The sequence below is a fragment of the Vanellus vanellus genome (genome assembly GCF_965231255.1).
Source record: "Vanellus vanellus genome assembly, chromosome: 8".
In the NCBI taxonomy this organism is placed as follows: domain Eukaryota; kingdom Metazoa; phylum Chordata; class Aves; order Charadriiformes; family Charadriidae; genus Vanellus; species Vanellus vanellus.
The window spans coordinates 3148089-3170368 of NC_138913.1; the positions used below are offsets into that span (position 1 = coordinate 3148089).

A 22280-nucleotide genomic window follows, 5' to 3' on the forward strand; every position below is an offset into this window, starting at 1 on the left:
TAGTATCAAGGATCTTTTTAAAGTACAGGATTCTAACATAGTTGTGTTTTCTGTAGCATTTATCTGATCAAGAAATTCATCTAAAAACCCAAATTAAGGAACTTGAAGCAAACGTAATTGCTACTGCTCCGGACAAAAACAAAAAGGAGGAATTGGAAAAAGTCCTTAACAGTTATAAAAAAGGTACATTTTGTGGAAAGGGGATTAAACATTAAAAATGCAGTCATATTCTTTTACTAATACAGGAATGAATGGTTACAGTTTTGTTCTTTCAGATTACCAGCACATCTCTCTGGAGAGATGACTGCCTTCCACCTTTCAAAGCTCTGCTTTACCCCTTCTGTCTCCAAAAGGAAGTTCTAAACCTGCAGCAAACTTGGTGTGGGATTTTTTTGTTTGTTTTGCCCTTAGAAAACTAAGGTGCTACGTTGTTTAATTTTCGAAAGTTGTTCAAGTTATTAAGATGGTTTTGCTGAGTTTTAAGTATAAGCTAAACAAGGAAACTAATGTACCTCGAAGGTAGAGTCGGCTCTTATTACTCAGCATGTAATGCCAGCTAATGAGCAACAGTTAGTGGCCGGTTCATACCATTTAACCCCTTTGAGAATCTTCCCATTAAATAAATGCAGACTGAGCTTGGAAGAACTTCTTATGTACTATCTCATGTATTTAAGTACTCTATATACATTAAGTAATCTAATTAAAATTTTTGGTGGATGATGCCAAAAAAGTTTAGGTAGTATAATAGTGTCAGAAAGATGCAGGTGGTATTCCTCTTTTTGCCACAGTGAAAAAACCAAACAACATTTTTCACAGTGTAAAGAACAGTCCTCAATATAATAATATGGCAGAGCTTTTTATGACTTAAATCTTGATGTACTGCAGCAGTCCAGTGTTCCTAGGGACAGCGTAATGACCTTAACTCGATGTCGTTTATTGACAGATCATGAGTGCGTTGCTGAGAAAGCTGGCAAAATGGAAAATGAAATTAAACGATTACATAACCTCATAATTGAGATCAATAATCATAAACTAAAAACGCAGCAAGACAAACTTGATAAGATCAACAAAGAAATAGATGAATGTACTTCGACTATTACTAAAGCCCAAGTGGCAGTCAAGAGTGCGGACAGGTACAGTAGTGCTCTGCGGTGAAGCTTTAGGCTGTAGTTGCGTATTGCTGTGATCCGCGTTAGGTGACAGTTGGACCTTTCCTGGGGGGATTGTCAGGCTAGAGGAGATGGTTCTCGCCTCTTTACGGCTAGAGGAAAACTGGAGGGAGAAGGTCATAACCTTTTTCTCTAAACTGATTTATCTCAACCTGAGACTGGTTCTTTTTTAAGAACTGTAATCTTTGTTAATTAGTGTGCCTTACAGGCAAAGGATCAGAGGCGTAGAAAGCTTAGTGAGACCTGACCAGGGAGACGCACATCAGTCTTCAAATACCTGTACCTGTTGGCATCAGTGCCCGCGGGACGCTCACTGGTTTTAAGTAGTCTCCATAGATTAAAAATACCATGATCTTAAAATCTTAATTTGCAGTTGCATATCTAATACTAAATGTTGCTTGTGTCAAGGAGGCAAAGGGAAGTAAAATTTTGTAGTTTCTAATAGGCAGTTTAAAAGGCACGTTTAATCAGTATTTTTCTGCTAATGTTTGCCTATCACTAAAATGCACTATTTCAGGATAAAGATTCAAAATAGCACTTAATTGCCATGCAGTAGAGCAGTTCAGATCTGAAGGGACTAATTTTATTATGAGGCACATCAGGAAATAAAATGTGATTATTTTTTTTTATGTTAGCTTAACAATACCTAATGAATATTTAGAACAAATGTCAAAACTGTCTCTGAAAGAACAAATTAAATCATTTAACAAGGCCTGTCTGCTACATGTTTTAGGAAGATGGCTTTGTTTTACTTGGATATCCCAGGAGTGTGAGAGTTCATGCATAAATTCAATAAATATAAAAATCACTTCCTCTTTGGTTGGCAATAGCTGTTGAACAATCTTTAAAGTAAGACTGTGTTTCTAGATAATCTTATATCATATTTGCACTCACGTGAGGTATACAAACATCTCCGTACCCATGCAGAAGCCTGAAAAAATCAGAAGAGTCTGTTCGTCGCACGGAGAAGGAAATTGAAAATAACGAGAAAGAAATTAAAGACTTAACAGAAGAGCTGACTGTGCTAGAAGACAAAGCTACTGAGGTTATGAATGACTGCAAGCAAGCTGAAGTAAGTGGCCTGTTAATTTAGTGTATTTCTTCATAGAGGAGGCAGTCTGGGAAAGAAATTTTAGATGATAGTTGTTGTGTCAGAGTTGTTCTAACGGCTGATGTCTGTTACCCTTTGTCTTCAGCCATTCCAGCAGGCCTAGCAAGGCCTCGCGTTAGCTGACAGTACCTTCATTTAAAAAAAAAAAAAAAAAAAAAAAAAAAGCCATTTAAGCCTCAGACATGACAATGCTCATAGAAAGTATCTTTTTTTTTTCTCAGTTACTTTGCTACTCATCCTCCAAAAATTCACACGGGGATAAAATGGCAAAGAATGTTCTTTTCTGTATCCCGCCATACATTGTGTGCATTCGTGCAAAAGTAATAATTTTGGTTAATCGTTAATCAAAGTTGACCTTTAAATATAGATGCTGGGGGGAAAACAATTAGAATAAAACAGTCCTAGAATAAGCAGTTTGGTCTTTGGGTAAAATCAGGATGATGAGTTATATATGCTGATTATATCCTAGTTATATCCTTCTGTTCTATTCTTATGCAAATTGTGTTGTGCAGCTGCAGAGTGACATTCCATGATGGTTGGGGAATGCAAATGGTGTATTTTTTTATACTTACCTGGAAATATATCTTGACCCAATTTTCTGAAGCTAAGAAAAATCTTAAACCAAGTTTCCCCAAAGAAATTACTGCTTAAAACTTCCTTAAAAATATTTTTTTTTTCCAGTTATGTGGGACTTCAGTTTCTAGATTTATGTATGAGAGAGTGAAAACAACCACGACGGCTGAAATTCTTCCAAATAAAGCTGTTTCTTTGAGACAGTCTTTCTGTAAAAGTGCCTTTTCGCTAAAAACATCCGATTGTAGGACTTGTTTAATCCAGATCTGGAATGAAAATATAAACTGCAGCATATTTTCAGTCATTCCAGAATTCAGGGACCTGGTTAATCTGAATACAAGAATATGTATTTGTCTACATCAGCCCTTGGGATTGTGGAGAATAAGGTCTGTGAATAATATAGCAAAAACAAATCTATAACTGGAGAAAGTGGTAACGTTTTTATAGGCAACTGATAAATGCACTTTTTTTGATTGTTTCTGTTTAGGAAGCGTTGCCAGCAGTTCAGCAGGAGCGTCGCACTCTACTCCAGGATATTAAAACTATTCAAAATAATGAACACGTACTTCAAAAGGAAGCTCTGAATATTAAGCTGAAAATTGAACAAATTGATGGTCATATTTCTGCACACCAGTCAAAGATTAAATACTGGCAAAAAGAGGTAGGGAAATCCTTTGGTTCCTAAAATTTGAACTATAAGATCTCAAGGTTAATATATTAACATGTAGTGAGAAAATAGTTAATTTGGGAGAAAATTCATATTCAGCTCACAGTTCATTGGTGTTTATGCTATAAGAAAAAACCTCTAAAAAAGATGACCTTTCAGCCTTTTACTTTCTGGTTTACATACAAGGTTGTGGATGAGTTATGAATTAAATGGTTTAGCCTCCAGCTTTTCAAGTTTTTTTTTATTTAGGAAAGAATGTCAGGATAACTATAACTGACATGACACTATCTGCGACTAAGAGCGATGAGGGAAAAATATGTAGCCTATAAACAGCAACCAGGAGACTTTTTGTGCCTGCGTATCCTCTCTGTACGTACTGAAAAATGTTTTCAAAGGGCAGATACCCTCAGAGGTGAGAGGAGCAAAGAGGAGTAAGATGCTGGTAACTAAAACACAAGTTGTGTGTAACTGTATTCAGTGCTGTGTCCACTGAGCTGTTCTTTATAAAACGACAAGACCTTTTCCTTGAGAGCATTTCACCTAGAACTTGGAGTCCGGTTGGTACATCAAATTGCAATTACAGATAATTGAGCCAATTGGAATTCCATGGACCTGGGAAGAAACTCCGCTCCTCAGATGGCTGCTTGAACCAGCTCATTGAATAAATTGGACCCAGTGGGAGCAAGGAATTGCTAAGTGTAGGTGCTACAACACCGACCTTCTCGGAGGGAGCGGGACTGCTGGTGGCCTTCTTGCAGGCGCGCACGCAGGCAGCTTTACACTCAGATCTTGTTTCTTACTGTCGTGTCCACTCTAACGGCTCTAGTTCTGTTGAACGAGCTAGTTCTAAGCATGGTCTGACGTTTGGTGTGTTACTTTCAAAAGTGTCTCTGCTCAGCCTCTGGGAAGTGTTTTTAATTCTTCTGGAACCAATTCTGCATGGAATCCTGACTTTTTCTGGCCCATCAGTTAGCTGGGTGCAGGGTCATCAGGAGACAATGCTAGGGCTTGGTCTTGCTTTGGTTTTCCCGGTTTATGGAAACAGCAAAAATCAGGTGTGTGTCCAGAGAAGAGGCCAGTTAGGTGCCTGAAGCTCATAAACTTACATTATCATTTTATATGTACTTTCTACTTCATATTTAAATCGTTAATAGAGGTAGGGATCCAGACCAGCAGGTGATCTTGCAGGGCTGGGGGCCCTTTATACCTTTGTTAATTTGAGGGTAACAGGGCCAGCCCCCAGCAAGCAAAGCTGCTGGCAGAAGCTTTTCCATCTTGAACACACAGAGTGTTAAGTATGCAGTCGTTAAAATTCTGTGGCATCAGTAGAGCTGATTTCCTCGTTATCTGCTACTGCTCCTATTACAGAGAAATCTCCTTTGCAAGAATGACGTGTATAATTTTCAGGAACAAAATAATAGGATAAAAGGATATTTGTTGTCTTTTTTGCATCTTATTTTTAAAGGGAGTTACGTGAAGAATCTTTGGATGTTTTGAGGTTGGAAGGTTCAGTATGTACTAACACAGAAAATGTTTATTTTGGAAACATGTTCATGTGATAACTAATGTGATCTCTGAAGATCTCTTGTAACTGGTTTTGAATTTCAGATATCAAAATTAGCACTGCACCCCATCGAAGATAAAGCACCTGAAGAACTTCCAGTACTAAGTGAAGAAGAGCTCGAGGCAATCAAGGATCCAAATGTTATCACTAATCAGATAGCTCTCCTGGAAACCCAGTGCCATGAAATGAAACCCAACCTTGGTGCAATTGCAGAATTTAAGAAGAAGGTAAAGCTTCATTTCTATCGTGTAGTAGTAGGATTCATCTTATCGATAGTCAGCGCAGTAGTACAGAACACCCCTCACCTAAGGTAGGCGTCGTGGGCACAGCTTCGCTGCTGTCCAGTACTTGAGTCCGTACGGAATTCATGTACTGCTTCTGAAGTTGAGGTAACCTTCAATTGTGCGGTTTTCTTTAGGTGACTGCTCAAAGGGATCCCGCACTTGAAACGCGTCACAAAATGCGCTCTTTGTCTAAGTGACAAAAGAAAACACCTCATCTGTGGGCACAGGAGGGAAAGGTGGTCCTGTTCTTCTTCAGTTCCTTTCCTTTGGAAACTGAAGTGGAACCCTTGAGTTTTCCCTTTCTCTGCAGGCTGCGCTGTTGCTGGCGGCCAGAACGGTCGTTAGCTCGTGCTGAGCCAAGCGTGACAGTTGTATTTGGGAGCTGAGGTCCACCTTTTGTATTTGACACCCGGATGGCAGGTGAAGGCAACTTTCTCCTGTGCCAGTTGGTTTATTTTCAGTCAACCACTCTTGACAGTCGAGACAGACACACAGCAAAACTAGGATTATTTTTTTTTCTCTCCTCACAATAATCACTTCAGTAATATTGGACTATTCAACAGATTAAATGATTTTTAATTTTCTTTTATTTTAACATGGGTTTTCCAGTGTAGAGAGATCAGCAGCATAAAGTATAGAGATGAGAGAAAAAAGAGGTGGTTTGGGTTTGTTCTTTTGTTTCAAGGCTTTAGCTGTTCTGGGGAAAACGATTTTTCAAACAGTAGGAAAAATGGTTTAAAATCTAAATTAAGGAGACAGCTTGTTTAACTGTACTTTTGGTTTTTTTCTACAGGAAGAGCAATACTTGAAACGTGTGGCTGAACTGGACCACATTACCAATGAGAGAGACAAGTTCAGACAAGCTTTTGAAGACCTTAGGAAACAAAGGCTAAATGAATTTATGGCAGGATTTAATGTAATAACAAATAAACTGAAGGAAAACTACCAGATGCTTACTTTGGGAGGGGATGCTGAACTGGAACTTGTGGACAGTCTGGATCCCTTCTCTGAGGGAATCATGTTTAGGTATGTCAAAATATTTGGTATTATTGCTGCAATTCTTAATTGCTGTATTCCTGTTTTCAACCTGCCTTTAAAGTAAACTTTCACTGATGATCAGCGAACCAAGACAGTCCTCCCTCTGGGCAAGGGTTGGCAAGATGCTGACAGCAGCCACAACTTCTTAGCGTTGGGTAACGAAGAGATTCATTTCTCCTGGAGAAATAAGTAACTTAACAACAGTTAGAAAGCTTTGACTTTGCTGAAGCCATTTCTTGGGGGTTCTGAATTCCCAAATCATTTCATTCTGCCTAGGGAGTCACGTCAGTCACATTGGTAACCAGTGATTATTCTGTCATAAATGGTCCTAAGAGTATGTTCATTACTTATGAGTAGAATAGCACTTTTGAAAGATAATTGAATAGCAGTTCTTAAGTGTCGTAGTTCCTACTGAGAATAGCTGACTGTTGGAGTAGGTTTGAGTTCAGGCAAAGAGCAGCTGACCGCATAGCTGTGTATGCAACCAGGGAGTAAGTTACTCTGGGGAACAGAAATAATCCCATTTGCTACCTCTCAGCTGTGGAGGATGGAGAGTATCGAGCAGCTCATCCGTTGTTTTTGTCGGGCTGCTCTGTGTCTCTGTCTTCCAAGAATTCCATCCTGCCTTGTGACTTGCTTTTCACCACGATATATTTATTTTCGTCATGAACAGAAATGTTAAAAAATCTTAATTTCTTTCAGCGTTCGACCTCCGAAGAAAAGCTGGAAGAAAATATTTAACTTATCAGGAGGAGAGAAGACTCTTAGTTCACTGGCTCTGGTCTTTGCTCTTCATCATTACAAGCCAACACCACTTTATTTTATGGACGAGATTGATGCAGCACTTGACTTCAAAAATGTATCTATTGTAGCATTTTACATATATGTAAGTATTTAATTGTAACTACTACAGTGTAATTTTTCTAAGGTATTCTCTTCTCTGCCAGAAAAGACAAAGTGGTAACACAATTATGGCCAGATTTAAAAATCTGGAATGATAGAGTATTTTCAAAGAATTAAGTGGAAACTATGTACTAAGCAGGTTTCCAGAAAGATTTCAAAAGCTGTCTGAAGAGCGCTGGAATTTGCCAAAGGTGCCACATTTCCCTGTATCCTTGCTGCTCCTGCTTCCTCTTTAAAATATACTTTCCCCAAAACAATCAGCAATAGTCAGCTGAGAATACAGTAACTTACTGAGCTCTTAGTAATGCGTTGATGTATACGAGCTCATGATTTTGTTCTTGGGAGCAGCCGAGGTTCCTTGGTTTTATACTTCCATTTCATTAACACAGGCTGTCTTTATTAGTGAGTTTTTTCTTTCATACCTTTAAAAATTCTGTGGTCACTGTATTTTAAGTCAAACAAACATTTGCATTGTTACAGTTCTGGTTGCTAATTTAAAGGTGGAATTTTCATAATTATCCGAAGTATAACCACCAGTTTTGGGAACACCCTAAAGTGCCAGAGATTACGATTAGCTACTTAAAATGAGGGAAACACTGAAGACACCTGCCTGCAACTGTAGTTTAAAACTTGGCTTCCACAATGCCTGTATTTTCACAAAGGGAGGGTCCATCACCCATGCGTGATTTGGGTAGAGCAAAGAGTTTCATTTCAACTGCAGACACCTCAGTGTTGCTGTGCCCTCTCCCCGGAGCAGTTCTGCTTTTTCTTGTTGCCTACTCAGGATGCCCCTCGCCTCTCTCCTCCTGCACTTCCCTCCCTTCCCCTAGCCTGACCCAGTGAGCTGTGGGGTCCCAGCTCACCACAGCAAGGATGAGGCCAGAGCTGTGCATTGCCTTTGCTCCTGCTCAAGGCTCTCGATCCCCATGGGGCTCAGCGCACTGGTGAACTTGCACTGATACTGCTGGTTCTTAAGGGTAGGGTTTGGTTTATTTTTAAATAACCAAATTTAGATATTCTGTTCATCAAATCATAGAATACTTTGGGAAGGGACCTTTAAAGGCCATCTAGTCCACCCCCCCTGCCCTGGGCAGGGACACCTCCCCCCAGCCCAGGTTGCTCCCAGCCCCGTCCAACCCGGCCTTGAACACCTCCAGGGATGGGGCAGCCACAGCTTCTCGGGGCAACCTGCCCCAGGGGCTCAGCACCCTCAGAGTGAAAAATATCTTCATCGTATCTAGTCTAAATAGGTACTTCAGTGTCAAACCATTCCCCCTCGTCCCACGGTTCCCCTCCCCAATCCAGAGTCCCTCCCCAGCTCTCCTGGAGCCCCTTTAGGCACTGGAAGGGGCTCTGAGGTCTCCCCGCAGCCTTCTCTTCTCCAGGCTGATCCCCCCCCACCTCTCCCAGCCTGCCCTCCCAGCAGAGGGGCTCCAGCCCTCCCAGCATCTCTGGGGCCTCCTCTGGCCCTGCTCCAATAGGTCCATGTCCTGTTGGGGGCCCCCAAGCTGGAGGCAGTGCTCCATTTTCTATTGTTGTTCTGCCTCAGGGTCACAGAACTAGTGTTCATCCAGACTTGTCCTCGTTAGTGAAGGGCTTGCTTTCCCCTGTTCTCAGTGCAGGGAAATAGGTTCGTTTTCCTTCTCATTCTTAAAGCAACCCTTGCTGTAACCGTTCAGGTAACTTGGTGCTACCCACCTGCAGTAAGTCTTGTGGAATTCACGTTAAAACTGTGGTGAATTGCAACCCTGGAAAGAAATTATGCACATTTAATTGAATTCACTTGAATAAGGCAATTAAAAGACAAAAAGAGGAAACTCAAGAACAGAGCTTTTTGAAATACTGTGGGCTAACGCAAATAACTTCTCTTTCAGGAGCAAACAAAAAATGCACAATTTATCATCATCTCCCTCCGAAACAACATGTTTGAGATCGCAGACAGATTAATTGGAATTTATAAGACTCACAATACCACGAAAAGTGTGGCAACAAACCCCAAAGTGATTGCATCCAAAGGACTGGCTGAACTCGGCACCACTGCATGTGCTATAGCTCAAAAATAGTGTGGAATAAACTTCCATCCTCATTGCTGCTGTTTACTTTTGTCTAAGATACTTTTGTAGTTGAGATTTTTTTTTTTCTTTTAATATTGTGTTTATTTGAGCTTGTTAATAAAACTGGCCTCAATAAATTCTGGGGGTTTTTAATTATACGCTTTATAGAGATCTGGAAAAAAAGCTATTTCTTAAATTCCATATCTAGCTCCATTTTAATATCAGGTGGGTAAGCGTGGTGGCAGTGCTTGGGTTCTGTGTCTGGGGTTTACTGTATGTATTAAAGTAAGCAAATTGCTATTACACGTCGCCAGAGTGTCCTGTAACATTTTATTATATGAGTTCCACTGAGTCAAGTCGGTATCCCAAATAATTTCCATGCCTATTACAAGGATGTCATAGGTACTGCTGCGGGGTCTGGGAATCAGCCCTTTGTAGCCATTTTGTAAGAAAGCTGCTCTTCGGTTATTTTCCTCTCCCCTCCGCAGGGACAGCTCCTCCCTCCCTCCCTCCCTCCCTCTCACTGGGGTTTATTAATTACCCCCTGACCTGTTCCCAGGACAGGGTGAGGGTGGGTAGCTCTGTGCCCTGGCTGTTACAGCCAGTTCTCCCGTTCCATTGGCGTCTTGTCAGCACTTCAACATACAGGTTTTGCTTTGAATCACATCTTTTTCTTTCTACCTTAAGAACTGAAATTGTGTTTTACTCCAAAATCAGGCTGGTACCTGGGCACACATGCACTGGCACTGATCCCTGAGCTAGAAACACCTCTGCCTGGTGGTGGTGTGCTTCATGCGGGGGAAAAGCTCCGTCACGGCTGCTTTTGTTGCTGTAGTCCAAGTCCAGCGAAACACTGCGCGATGGCCCCAACCCCAGCCACGGCCTCACCCGAGCCTGAAATTGTCAATGTGGAGCTGCTCTGGAAAACTGAAGGGGGGCTGTAATCATTTCCTGTAAAGTGTAGAGAGATGCTTTCACTGTAGTGTTAAACACTAAGATTCTATCAAATACTGACAAGTGAAAATTAATGTACATGGAATAAACTGATGTGTAGGTGCGCTGCTTGCTTGAATTATTGTCAGGAAGAGATCTTGGTGTTCCGTTGGGGTAGGTTTCAGAAACCACAGCTCCACAACCATCACCAACCAGAGCACAAACCAAATCTCTGCCACAGCCCCACACCAGCCACCAGCACTGGGCATGGTTCTGCTTTCCCAGTTCAAGACGAAGCTAGAAAAATCTCACAGTCCAGCTTCGGGATAAAGGTAGAGGTGAGATCAGCCCAGAACAAGAAGGTGCAGTCCGAGAGTGGCAGTGCTTTTAAAGAGCAGCAGAGGAGACCACGTTAGTTTAATCCGAAATAGTCCTTCCCCAAAGAGCGATGCTCTGATTGTGTTCTCGGAAGCCACCTGTGTGTGTGGGCACCCTGCACTGTCCCCAGAGGCTGCCTGGGCACCTGGAAAGGGCAGGCTCTTCCCCCACAGGGTCTCAATCTTTTTCAACTGCACTTCCCCCTTCCCCTCTGAAAAAAACATAATAATAATAATAAAAAAAAAGGCACGCATCAAGAATTACACTTCTAGAAGGTTTCAGAAGATGGGAAAAACCCCACCCTAGGTTTGTCAGGGTACAAACCCCTCTCACACCTCAATTAAAACACAATACAAAGATTTTATTTTCTTGAAAAAGCTTCCATCTGTTACATGAACCTCGTCAGGACTTGTATCCAGCCCAGAGGACAGCAAAGAGCAGGGCTGAAGCAGCTCAGCTCAGCTGTGCTGGGTAAGAGGAAAACGAGCTGCTCCTTACAGCACTGCCCAGAAAGTGCCTGCGCTGCACTCCAGCCCTTGCCTGGCTCACTCAGTCAGACACTGCTACGCTCCAGCTCACCGTCCAACAGAAAAATCAGTAAAACAGGCTGGTCATGGGCAACGTGAAAGACCACAAAAATCCACATCGACCCACCTGGGGACGTGCCATTACAGAGAATCTTCTGAAAGTTCAAGCTGAAAAAAAAATATAAATGGGGCACTTGGCAGAAAATGAAGCAGCAAGAGAGAGCACTGCTGGACAGCCACGGTCCTGCTCCATCGCCTCTCAGCTGTCAGCACTGTGCAGGAGGAGCACAGGGGAGGTTCTGTGCAGTAAGGAAATCAAGGCGTTAGCCAGTCCTACTGTAAGAATATATTTTATTTGTATGCAAATTTATTAAAACATATAATGCATTTTAAGTACAATTACTAAATTTTTCAATCAGTGGTAAAGGCATTTTATAAATTCCCATAGTCTTGAAAAATAAAATTGCATTATAAACTCTCTGTATGTTTCTAAAAGTCAGGAAAATAAAAAGAAGGTAAGTCAAAAAAGAAGCCTCACGTGATAGTGGACAGACACGTAGCACCAGGTTTTGAGAGTGACGTGCCAAGTGACAGCCTGCTACCAGGGCTTAAGACAAAAACAAATTCCCAGTTTTATTGGGGAATTAGTATGACGGCATTTATCCAGTCCCAGGATCCACCCAAACACCATTTCAAAACCTGACCGGTGGCATTCATGGGCTTTGCCTTTAGAACACAAAAACATTACAGAAAGCGTATGTACAAATTCTAGAAACCACTCCCACCACGCAGGCATAGGCCCGGCCATCGGAGCGCTGCCGGCTCCTGCCCCAGCCAAACCCAGAGTCCAGCGAGCTGCACGGCAGCCGTGCGCCAGGACTCCCTGTTCTATCAGCACAGCAACAGCAGGTGTCAATATTGTTATTAGGATCTTTATTTAGACTTAAGGAATGTATGAGCATGGGATCGCTGAGGACTGACCTCGGTCTCAGCTCTCACTCAAGTCTGGCAGCAACTGGGATTTTGCAGGAGCCCACTAGTGCCTGCTGGTAGCAACGGGCAAGTTGTGGTTTGCACAAGGGTTTTAAAATACCCAGTAGTTAAAGGCTAGCCTCAGAAATCACTCGCTACTTAAACATCTTCTATTATTTAAAAATATACAACAGCCAAGGAACGCTGCTAGGCTAGAATATGCTACTACTTTTATCAAGTCAAATACAATTAAACATGGCGAATGCTCATTTTTGTTTTTTCAGTGAGTTGTAAGCTCACCTGTGTTCTGCTGTTGTAACTGCAGCTCCCCGAGGCTGCCCCAGTACTTGCTGTGATCAGCCTGCTCCTAACAGAAGGCCAAAAATGGCTTTCGCTGGGCATTTCGCTTCTGAGCACAGCTGAGACTGGAGCATGTTGTGTTTCCCCTATATCAAGGTAAAGATCTCTGTTATTTGTGCTGAAAAGCCAAATATAAATTTACATTCATGGTCAAGTTCTTCGAAGAGCTCTTGATGCCATTTGAAACCCTTACACCACTGACTTCAGTGGGAGATTTGCTGCTTACTGCAGTTGTGTCACTATTTTCACTACATATTACATAATTTAGCAAAAAGTCAGGGCTCACGTTAGCATCAGGGAGAGCTCCCTGCCGGACTAAACAACCACCCAATTTGTGCATAGCTGGCACTAAAACCTCATATGCAATATTTCACCAAAAGTCCTGCAAGTACTGCTCTGTAACCTGGAGAGAAACATTTGAAACATATAAAGTTATTTAACACAGATTAAAAACAAACAAAAAAAGATTAAATCATGTCATCCACTAGTAAGCAGGAACAAACCAAATGAAACCCAGGGCCGTGAAAGCTTTAAAGCCCACAGGTGCATCAGTTAAAATATATTCAGACAGAGGTCAGTAAAAACACAAAATAGGAGTTTTGTGTACACCAGAGGCAGTGCCTGACCTGTCCAGGACTCGCTAGTTTGCAGCCTGAGGTGGTTTTTCAAACTTTAATCTTGTGGTGCTTTTATTAAAAAAAAAAAAAAAAAACAAAAAAAACAATTTAAAATTATGTTACTCCCCCCCCAAAAAATATAGAGGATGTTTCAGGAGTTTTTACAACCAGGACTGCAGATTCCCATTTGCAAGGTGCCTGTAGCTTTCTCAGGCAGACACCGTTTCTGACTGGCTCCCAATTTAAACCCCTACCAACCGACACTATTGCCTGAGCGGAACAGGAAGCCTGCTTTGGTGCAAATCTTCTCAGTTTACTAAGAGTTAACTAAGAGGAAATCTACAGAATACAGAAAAAGAAAGGATATAGAAATAGAAAGCAAAAGTGTAGAGCTTTAACAATCCAGCTTTTAAGTAGAAATTAAAAAAAAAAAATCCTGGGGATTCCTACACTAGTTTTTAATCTCATCATTGAAATAGTCAAAGAGAAACAATCCTCCCTAAAAACTCCGTCAGTAAATTAAATGTATGGCCCAGTGCATCCACTATATTCTGCAAACGGGTGCAGAAATCTTGATAAATAAGCAGCAAGAATGTGGAGATATAAGCGGGAGCAGCTTCAATTACAGCCAATGATACCAGTTTGTGAAATGAACACGCAGTTACCAATACGATAAAAAGAAGCAGGACCGCTACAGGATTCACAGCCTGGAGGGGCACTTTAGACTCTCTTCCTTCCTTCCCGTTGCCTTTGCTGCGTAACTTCCTTTTCGGAATCAGTTTTATTTTTGGAGTGAGGATCTTGTTGATCTGACCGATTTCAGTTTTAGACCACACATCTTTCAACAGGTGCCCAATCCTCGGATAAATCTCCACAGGTTTAACATCCGGCAGTTGCTTCTGTTTCAAAGCTTTTATACGTTGATGCATATCATCCACCTTCTCAAGAAAAATAAGTGGGGACTCTTCTTTTTGAATAGAGGTATTCAGTGACATTAATTCAAGCTGTTCTTCCCTTATTTTTTTCAACTTTTCAATGAGAGGTTCATATTCTTCCAAAACACGCATGTTGATTTCATCCAGCGCAGTCAGCAGAGCTTGTTTTTTGTGCTCCAAGGTATCGCCAAGTTTCTTAAAATAATGTATTACTGCTTTTTTATCCTCCTGAACAATGCTTTCACACTGGGATTTCTGTTCTTTCAGCTTTTCAATCAGCAAACATACATCGGTCCAGTGTTTATCAGTCAGCTGCTCGAGAAGTTTTCCTGAAGCCTCCTTTTCTTTTATGTAGGCACTTTGAAGGTCGTCTATGGGATGACCATTGTGTTTTCCTATTGTAAGGCAATGGCCACACACCAATTTTCTGTCCAAAAGACAGTAAACATTCAGCGGTTGCCTGTAGTGCTCGCTGCAGGTTGCAACATCAGAGTGATCTTCCTGTTGGTATTTTTCAATAATAGCTTTCAATGCAAAGTTGATGGGCAACGATTCGGTACCAGCAGCAGGAATTTCCACAATAGTCCTACAGTTAGGACACTTCAGAGGAAGTCTCAGGGGTCTCCAAATGGAAAAGCTGTCTGACAGCCGAATAACACCTTCCAGACAACTCCGACAAAACGTATGGGAACAGGGCAGAACACGTGGATCTTCAAATATGCTATAGCAAATGGAACATGTTAATTCTTCCTCAAAGTGATGCATGTCCTACAAAAGAAGAACAAAATTGTTTAAATGTCTTTTTACAATCAACACATTTAAAATCATTTTATTAACCTAAGTGCCTCAACATGACATTTAATAACCTGTAACCTGACCGACATCAGCAGTTTACTGCTAAGGGGAAAAAGAGAATGAAAGTGAGCAATGGTTCAAAGATTTCAGCAAATTATGATCTGCGCTTATAATGTCAGTGACTAGACAATGTTCACTCATATCCAACTTTTGCCTTTAAAAGCTAGAAAAAGCAGCAATCTGCTACCAGATTTTTTTTTTTTTACAGTGGAAAACAGTAGAAGAGAGTGATAAAAGTTAGAACCAAAGTTTCTAAATAGCCTAAGAATTATGAACATTTTCTCCCACTATGAGTAACATTTTCGACATAAGAATAGAACAATAAGTCCAGCAACTTTTTTTTTTCTCCCCTAACTTTTTTCAAATGTTACTTTTGTAATATTCATTAGAGTATTAAGCAGTCAAATGTACTAAAAGCTATCTCTGGGTCCTGGCACAAACGAGATCCTAACTCAGCAGCCCTTAAGCACAATACAGCTAACAGTAATTAGACTCGTGGGGTTATTCCTGGGTTACTTTAAGCACAAAACTAAAAAACTAACTTTTGTTTTCCACCCTTTGTAATGTTGCCTTGCTTTTCTTTGCCAGCTTAGTGAAATCACACAGTGAAGTCACAAATAACAGTAACTCTAATGACAGTTTTTATAATAAATCATAATTCTGTTTTTATTTAAAAAAATGGGGAAATCAGTATGAACTTTGCTTATCTTTATGTCACATTTTCCTATCCCCTTCAACCAGTTCCAGTTAACTCTGCAGATTTCGCTACACTGCAAAAAGAAATTGTCTGAGCATTTAGTATCAAAGACTCTTAATTTAGGGTCTCACTCTAAATCTGAAAACAACCACGTGCAGCTGGGCTAATGCAGCTGCACCAAGTGCTACTGAACCTTTGTTTGACTCAGTCAGGAAGATCACTAGCTATGAGATGGGTTTAAGGAGACTATTTTATTCAGATGTGCCCTCCTAAGCTTTTTAATGCATTGACATATTTTTGCATCAAACTATAAGCATTTGTCATTGACGCTGAGATTAATAAAGTTTGACTTATTTTAAGTGAATCTACTTAAAAGGAATTGTATTGTTAAATATACTTTCCTTTGAAAACAAAACCTTAAATTGCATATGGAATTGTGAAAGCCACTAAGGATTAAATTTGGCACTAACTAATAAACAATTTACAATAAATAAATGAAGCAGCATTGTTCCTGCAAAAGTCACAGAGCTAACCTCATGGAAGTCAGAAGCTAAATATTCAGACCCCGGTTCTTTGAGAGTTAAATCAGCTCTGAACAGAGAAACCTATTCCTGCTGTACAGAAATACGTGTGGCTTATCTCACTGTATTGAGACACGCTGGTGCACCCAAAAGTGAAAGTGTTCAACAAAGTCTGATCAGATTTCTTTTGCCCTGTAAAACCAGACTGAAAAATAATTCAAAAATAAAATTTTAAAAAATAAAAAAATCTAATGGCCATCATCACCTAAAAAGTCAAGTTCAATTCAAGAAGGTACTTTATGTTGATTTTTGAGCAAGTCAACTTTATGTTGAAAACAATATTGATTATTTCAGCTTTAAAAAAAAAAAATTATCAAACACACTTCAGGTCATTTTTTCAGCTAATTAATATAAAATGTTGATTCACGTATTTGAACTCCACTTTCTAAACAGAACTTGACAACAGTTGGAAGAAAATCTACTAGAGAGAGACATAATTCTGAAGAATCACCCTTTAAAAGAATGATAAAGTGTGTTAGCATTTATAACTAACTAGTGTATTCTTCTTATTAAAGAGAATTAATATCAAGTACTACAGGCATTTAGCAAAAGACATTCACAACACTGACACTAAATCTACTTCTGTACTGCACTGCTCTTACTACAGACCACGAGGTATTTCTCTTTTTACTGGGGAGCCACAGAGCTTTGTTTTCCAGCTTTTCTGATCAGCCGCTGTGGCAACACTAGGTTCTTTAGGTCTACATGTTAATAATTTCACATTTTTAAGTGATGTTCCAGACACTGGAACTAAAGAAATGTGCCAATAATGAAGGGAAGCTGAACAAATCTACTCCACTGTCCAAACAAGCTCTTTTTTGAGAATTACTTCCCATGGGAAATAAATTTAAAGGTTTTATTTATATATATATATCAAAAGTTATCTTGAATCTTAAGAATGTCACTTCCACTTAAACAAAAGAAAAAAAATAGTTAAGTTTTTGCTCACATTTAGAAAAGAAAGACTCCTTAGTAAGCACTCTCATTCATTATTTTCTCTTATATATGTAAAATGAATATAGTTTAAAAAAATCTCTATGTTTAAAATCACTATTATCTAGGGCAGTAGTTCGCTTCAAAGGAACTGTTACAGGAGGGAAATTTTCTTTATAAAGAAAATACGTCTAGCTTATTTAAGCTACATAAAGGACAAGATAAAATTTATCTTCAAAAATTGTTTTGACTGCAAAATAGTTGCTTGCTGCCATAAAAACAAAGGACCAACTTTACAAATGTTTTCTTAGCTCTGTGATGAATCCCCTCAAGCTCTGTAGGGGTAACCCCCCCAAGCAGGCAGTGCCCCCCCCCCGAGCAAATCCAGGCGCCTTTGCCGCAAGCCTGCGCAGGTTCAAGCAGCCACAAGCCCAAAGGCCTGCGCTCACTCCAGGGCCGTTTCATAACCCTGCAGCCGCTAGCCAGAGGGGCTGAAATTCCCATTTCCACAGAAACATACTGCTCTGTTTCCCAGGCAACTGAGAAATTTAAACAGTGACAGCGGTTGCCTGCTATCGAGAAGCTGTGGAAAGCCAGGCCGGCAGTGCAAGGGCAGAAGCTTTTTCCTTTCAGCTCCAGCCAAGGGTGCATGGGGCTGCGTGGGGCACCCCGCTCCAGCAGCCTCCCAGGCACAGCCAGGAGGAACGGCACTTGGGGGTTTTTGTTATTATTCATCAGTTTCCAAACAGCATTTGGAATGCTAATATTGATGTTTGCTATAGGCACCCTGTGGGGTTGGGTTTTTTTTTTTAAATTTGTTCTAGGCAACTACTCCAAAGTTGTACCGGGGAAGCAAAAGGTAGAAATCCCAAAATTCTGTTTCATCCTGCACTGGCGGCAGCGCAGAGGAAGCAGTCTACACACGAACAACTGCAGAAATAAAATCAGTAGATGGCTATCAGAAACAGAGACTGGGAACACCAACAAAAGGACACAGAGAAAACCCAACATCACAGAGTTAAGCAAAGAGAAAGAAAAAAAGTTTTCCAGGGAAAAAAAAAAAAGTAGCAGGAAGCTGGTAAATGCTTTCTTGCACAGAGCAGATACTTTTCCTTACATGTTCCAAACAACTGTGGTAGCAAATATGTGTGTGTGTGTGTATGTATTTATTGAAAGTCACCCAGTGTAAGCAAATTACATACTAGAAGGTATTTTAAAAATTCTAAAGTGCCAGTAACACGGTGAGCTTCAGAAATCTTCCAGCAATAGAAGTCCTGCTAAGTGGCTGTGATTTTATCCTCTTCCAGTAAGCGATACTGTAGACGAGATGAAAACGTACAATACAGCATACCTATTTCTGCCAAAGCTTTCAGTTAAGCTGATCAAAGTAGTATAGCATATTCCTTGATAACACTCTGTTCCTCACCTAGTGATCAGGCCACTGCTCATCCAGCTAATTATGCAAGATGTTGTTTAGAAACAATTATATCCGGAATACAGGGTACGTCAGTGTTTAGGTAGATAAATAAGTGCTGTATAGCAAAAGCTAGCTGTAACAGGCTGATTCAGCCCATTCTACTCTGGAGGATTTTAAAAGGTGAATTTGGCATTCAGTAACAGCTATGACAGCCTATACCAAGAGCAACAAGGAGCACTTAAGGCAGACACCCCCCCCCCAGGAGTCAGCGCTGCCAGGCTCCCCTGCTCCTCCTTCGCACCCCTGTCAGGGAAGAAAATGACATCTGCTCTCTCCTGAAGGACACTGTAACACTCGACTTTCAATATAGTACTGCACTTAAACTAAACACACCTCAGAAACACTGTCTCCCCATCCCACAGTGCTCCATCAAGTCCTCCTGTAGCACCAGCATGGAAGCTCAAGTTTATGTTGTGCAAAAATAAGAGGTTAAATGACATTATGAGCAATGTTTTCCATTTATAAGTCACTTTCATGGTAAAGGGTGACAGAATTTTTTTTTAAAAAACAGAAGGCCAAGGTGCGGCTCTGGTATTTGTCAGTGCATCACGAGGAATGAAGCCTGCTACACAGCTGCCAGGTTTGCTGGGTGTAACAGGCCAGGCACCAGAAACCAAAAACAACAGCTAGACCTGAAACCTTTCTATTCCAGCCCTTTTGAGCTGTACTGCTTTACTCTGTGCCACAAACATCTCATGCCCAAGTCACAGCAATTCTCAGCTGGGGATGTTCTGCCCCTAGTCCCTATTCCTACCACAGCTACTACACCACTAACCCAGGTTTTTTACACTGTTTTATGACCTGACAGGAGATGAAGACAGCTGAGAAGTCTGTCTAGTCTCCCTATCAAGCTGACCTGACAGTTCCTTGCTGTATATCCCTCCACCAGCTCTATATCTGCTGCTAAAACAAGCCTACACAAGTTACCGTGTTCAAAAAGCCCAAATATACTGCTCTATCCTTTCCATATTCATATTCCGTTGCCAAGAGCTGCTCTCCATCCCTCATCTCTTGAACTCTGTCAAAGCTTCTGGTCTTGAGCATTCATTTTCCTCTCAGTATGGGGCAGTGGAGCCAGAAAGGTCACCTTTACCTGTCGCCTGCAGACCCTCTGCCAGCTCCCGCAGGCAATTCGACTGCGTGTAACGATGGGAACCGCGCCTGCATTAGTAACTAATAAAAGATATCACCACTAACACCAGAAACTTGCTAAGGTTACAAAGACAGAAATACACTTAAAGAGGACGAGAGGAGGGGGCGGTACGTGACACCTGAGCACTGCCCGGGGACAGAGGTGGCTCCCGGTGGCGGCGGGTCCCCCTCCTCAGCGGGGCGGGCTGGCGGCAGCCCCGGCGCTGCCCAGCCGCGGAGGCTGACTGGAAGGCGGCGAGGAAAGCGGTCACTGCGGGCACCGCTCCGCTTCCAGGCCGGTTTCACCTCAGGCGACCGACCGTGCGAGCTCCGCCGCCGGCTCAAACCCTCACAAAAACCCCACAGCCGCGCTCCCTTCCCGCCCCCCCCCCCGACCCACCTGGGCTCTCCCTCCGCCGCCTCGGCTGCCACCCGGCCCTCCGACCGGGAAGCCGGGGCGAGACAACCACAGCCGCCGCCTTCAAACGGCCGGGCCCGCGCCCCGCCGCCGCTCCCCTCAGCGCCGCACCGCCCGCGCATGCGCGGCGGCACCAACGGCCGCGCCGTTCGAAAGTCAACGGCCGCCGGGGCGGGGCGCGCGTTCAAACCGGGCGGGCGGGCGACCGTTGGCGGCCCACTTCGGTCCGTCGTCCCGTCCCGTCCCCCCCCCACCGCCACTCCGCGGCCTTTGTCCTCGCGCCATCGGTGCCCTCAAGGACTCGCCAAACCGCCTCTTCTTCACGACCCGGGGAGAAATTCGGCCTGAAGCGGGAAACCGTGAGGCACAAAAGCGGCCGCCAGGCTGAGGGGGAGCAGGACCCGACCTTCTGCCAGCTGCTGAGCCCAGAAATAACAATAAATAAACGTTAAGTGGTAAAGGTCAGTTTCCATTTAAGCACGTCTACCTCCTTAGGCTTCTGAAGACAGTTATGGTATTGTAAGTGAAGCAAAATTGCTGCTGTCATACGTTAAAATTGGGCGATTATAATAAAGAATATATCCTTTATATATATATACACCAAATTCAACTTTTAAAATCCTCCAGAGCCAAAAGGGGTGTATTGGCTCTGCGTATTTTCCAAGCAAAAACCAAGATTGCAGGAGAAAGCAAATGGATCAGGTGTTTTACTGACATCTGGAGACTGGTAAACCTCAAGATTTTATCAGTTAAAGCATCCAGTGTTGTGCAGACTTTTTTCATAGGCCAGGTTATCCTATATTTATTTACAGTGCATCAAATTATACTAAACTAAAACTGTAAAGTTATTCTCAGATGTGGCTTTGACAGCAAATTTGAAAGAAATTGAATTCATTCAGTGTTGTAATGTAAAACATAATACATCATCATTCAAAAGGGACCTAAACATCTGTCTTAAAAATGGTATTTAGGGGACCTTATACAAATAGCTGGGAACCATCTGGAATTATGTTTCAAATAATAAGAAACTCACACTATAACAAATTAACCATCACAGTTTAGCTGATAGGCACAGAGTTTACAATACTACATGGACCTGTCATTGGTCTTTTTCATGCAAAGCTGTTAGGATAATAGTGTCATATCTTTTGATGTCAGTTACACTACTTTAGTTTTGAATATTTAACAATTTTAACTGATTTTTTTGGTATACTATGCAGTTGAAGTTTTTCAACTCTTCAACCTTAACAAGTTGAAATAGCGCTTTCTGTCATTTTAGTTCCACTTGTGGCAGGACAGCTGCTGCAATCTAAATGCAACTTGCTCAAAACGAACAAGTTTTCTAAAAAATACATACACTTTTCAACTCCCATTGTTCTGATTTTTGTCAGGAAAAAAAAAAAAAGCCATTGGCTGTTGATTCCTTTTGCTACCTGAATCTAGTTACAGTTTCTAATACACATTCCTTACGATCACGCCTCTCTCTCCACATGCTGGCTCTCAACTTAGTCCCTGTGGAGGATGGGTTGATAAAATTGTTCTTGGTTTTGCTACCAAATTAGGGAGGGAAGGAGTGTAGATTAAAAAATGCACCCCATTTTTTTCTCTCAGTGACATGGGGGCGGGGGGACATAGAAAAATGTTAGCGACACACCTATTTGCATGATTTTTAATAAGAATGTCAAGTAGGATTTGACCTATTAACCACTAGCTCTGGTACTTGGGAGAGCAGTTGTGTCTGAATGGGCCTGATGCAGGACTTGGGATTACAGGATTCCTGGGATATAATTATGTTTTTGTCTCAGCAGGGCTAATTGCTTCTCTCCTTTCTTGAACGCAGCACTTCTCCCAGATGTGTTAACCCAGCCAGGCCTGCCTGGTCCCTCACCCTGTCTGGCTGAGGCCAGGCTGCCCATGGGCTCAGGAGGAAGGAGTCCAGCACAGCTCCATGGAAGCAGCAATGAGCTCCAAGTATCTGCATAGCCTTACAGCCAGGAAAGGCAAAAGGCAGCAAAGGGACAGCCTGGAGGCAGCTGTAGCCCAGTGCTTATCCCTCAGGACGGTGTGCATGGCTGCAGCTGACCAGAACTGGGTCATGGTCTG

General features: G+C 41.9%; 2 protein-coding genes across 6 annotated transcripts in view; one reads left to right on the forward strand and one right to left on the reverse strand.

The window, feature by feature from the left end:
• The window catches only part of SMC4 (structural maintenance of chromosomes 4), a gene marked incomplete at its 5' end in the record, with an annotated part of 37123 nt that extends 27442 nt beyond the window's left edge, over positions 1 to 9681 (forward strand). For 2 of the 5 annotated variants that reach the window (XM_082486994.1, XM_082486993.1), the window contains 8 exons: positions 57 to 183; positions 944 to 1133; positions 2097 to 2241; positions 3341 to 3514; positions 5129 to 5311; positions 6162 to 6394; positions 7109 to 7292; positions 9184 to 9674. In XM_082486994.1, coding sequence (XP_082343120.1) covers positions 57 to 183; positions 944 to 1133; positions 2097 to 2241; positions 3341 to 3514; positions 5129 to 5311; positions 6162 to 6394; positions 7109 to 7292; positions 9184 to 9372 — 1425 coding nt within the window. In that variant the 3' untranslated portion in view covers positions 9373 to 9674. Of the gene's footprint in view, positions 1 to 56; positions 184 to 943; positions 1134 to 2096; positions 2242 to 3340; positions 3515 to 5128; positions 5312 to 5678; positions 5763 to 6161; positions 6395 to 7108; positions 7293 to 9183 lie in introns of those variants that run through there. The other 3 variants (XM_082486990.1, XM_082486991.1, XM_082486992.1) reach the window with 3 other exon arrangements.
• A 3515-nt stretch (positions 9682 to 13196) lies between these two features.
• On the reverse strand, positions 13197 to 14850 carry TRIM59 (tripartite motif containing 59; the record flags this gene model as incomplete). Its single annotated transcript, XM_082487079.1, has 1 exon — positions 13197 to 14850. The coding sequence occupies one exon, from the start codon at positions 14848 to 14850 to the stop codon at positions 13630 to 13632; it is 1221 nt and encodes a 406-aa protein (XP_082343205.1). The 3' UTR covers positions 13197 to 13629.
• Between the last annotated feature and the right edge of the window lie 7430 nt (positions 14851 to 22280).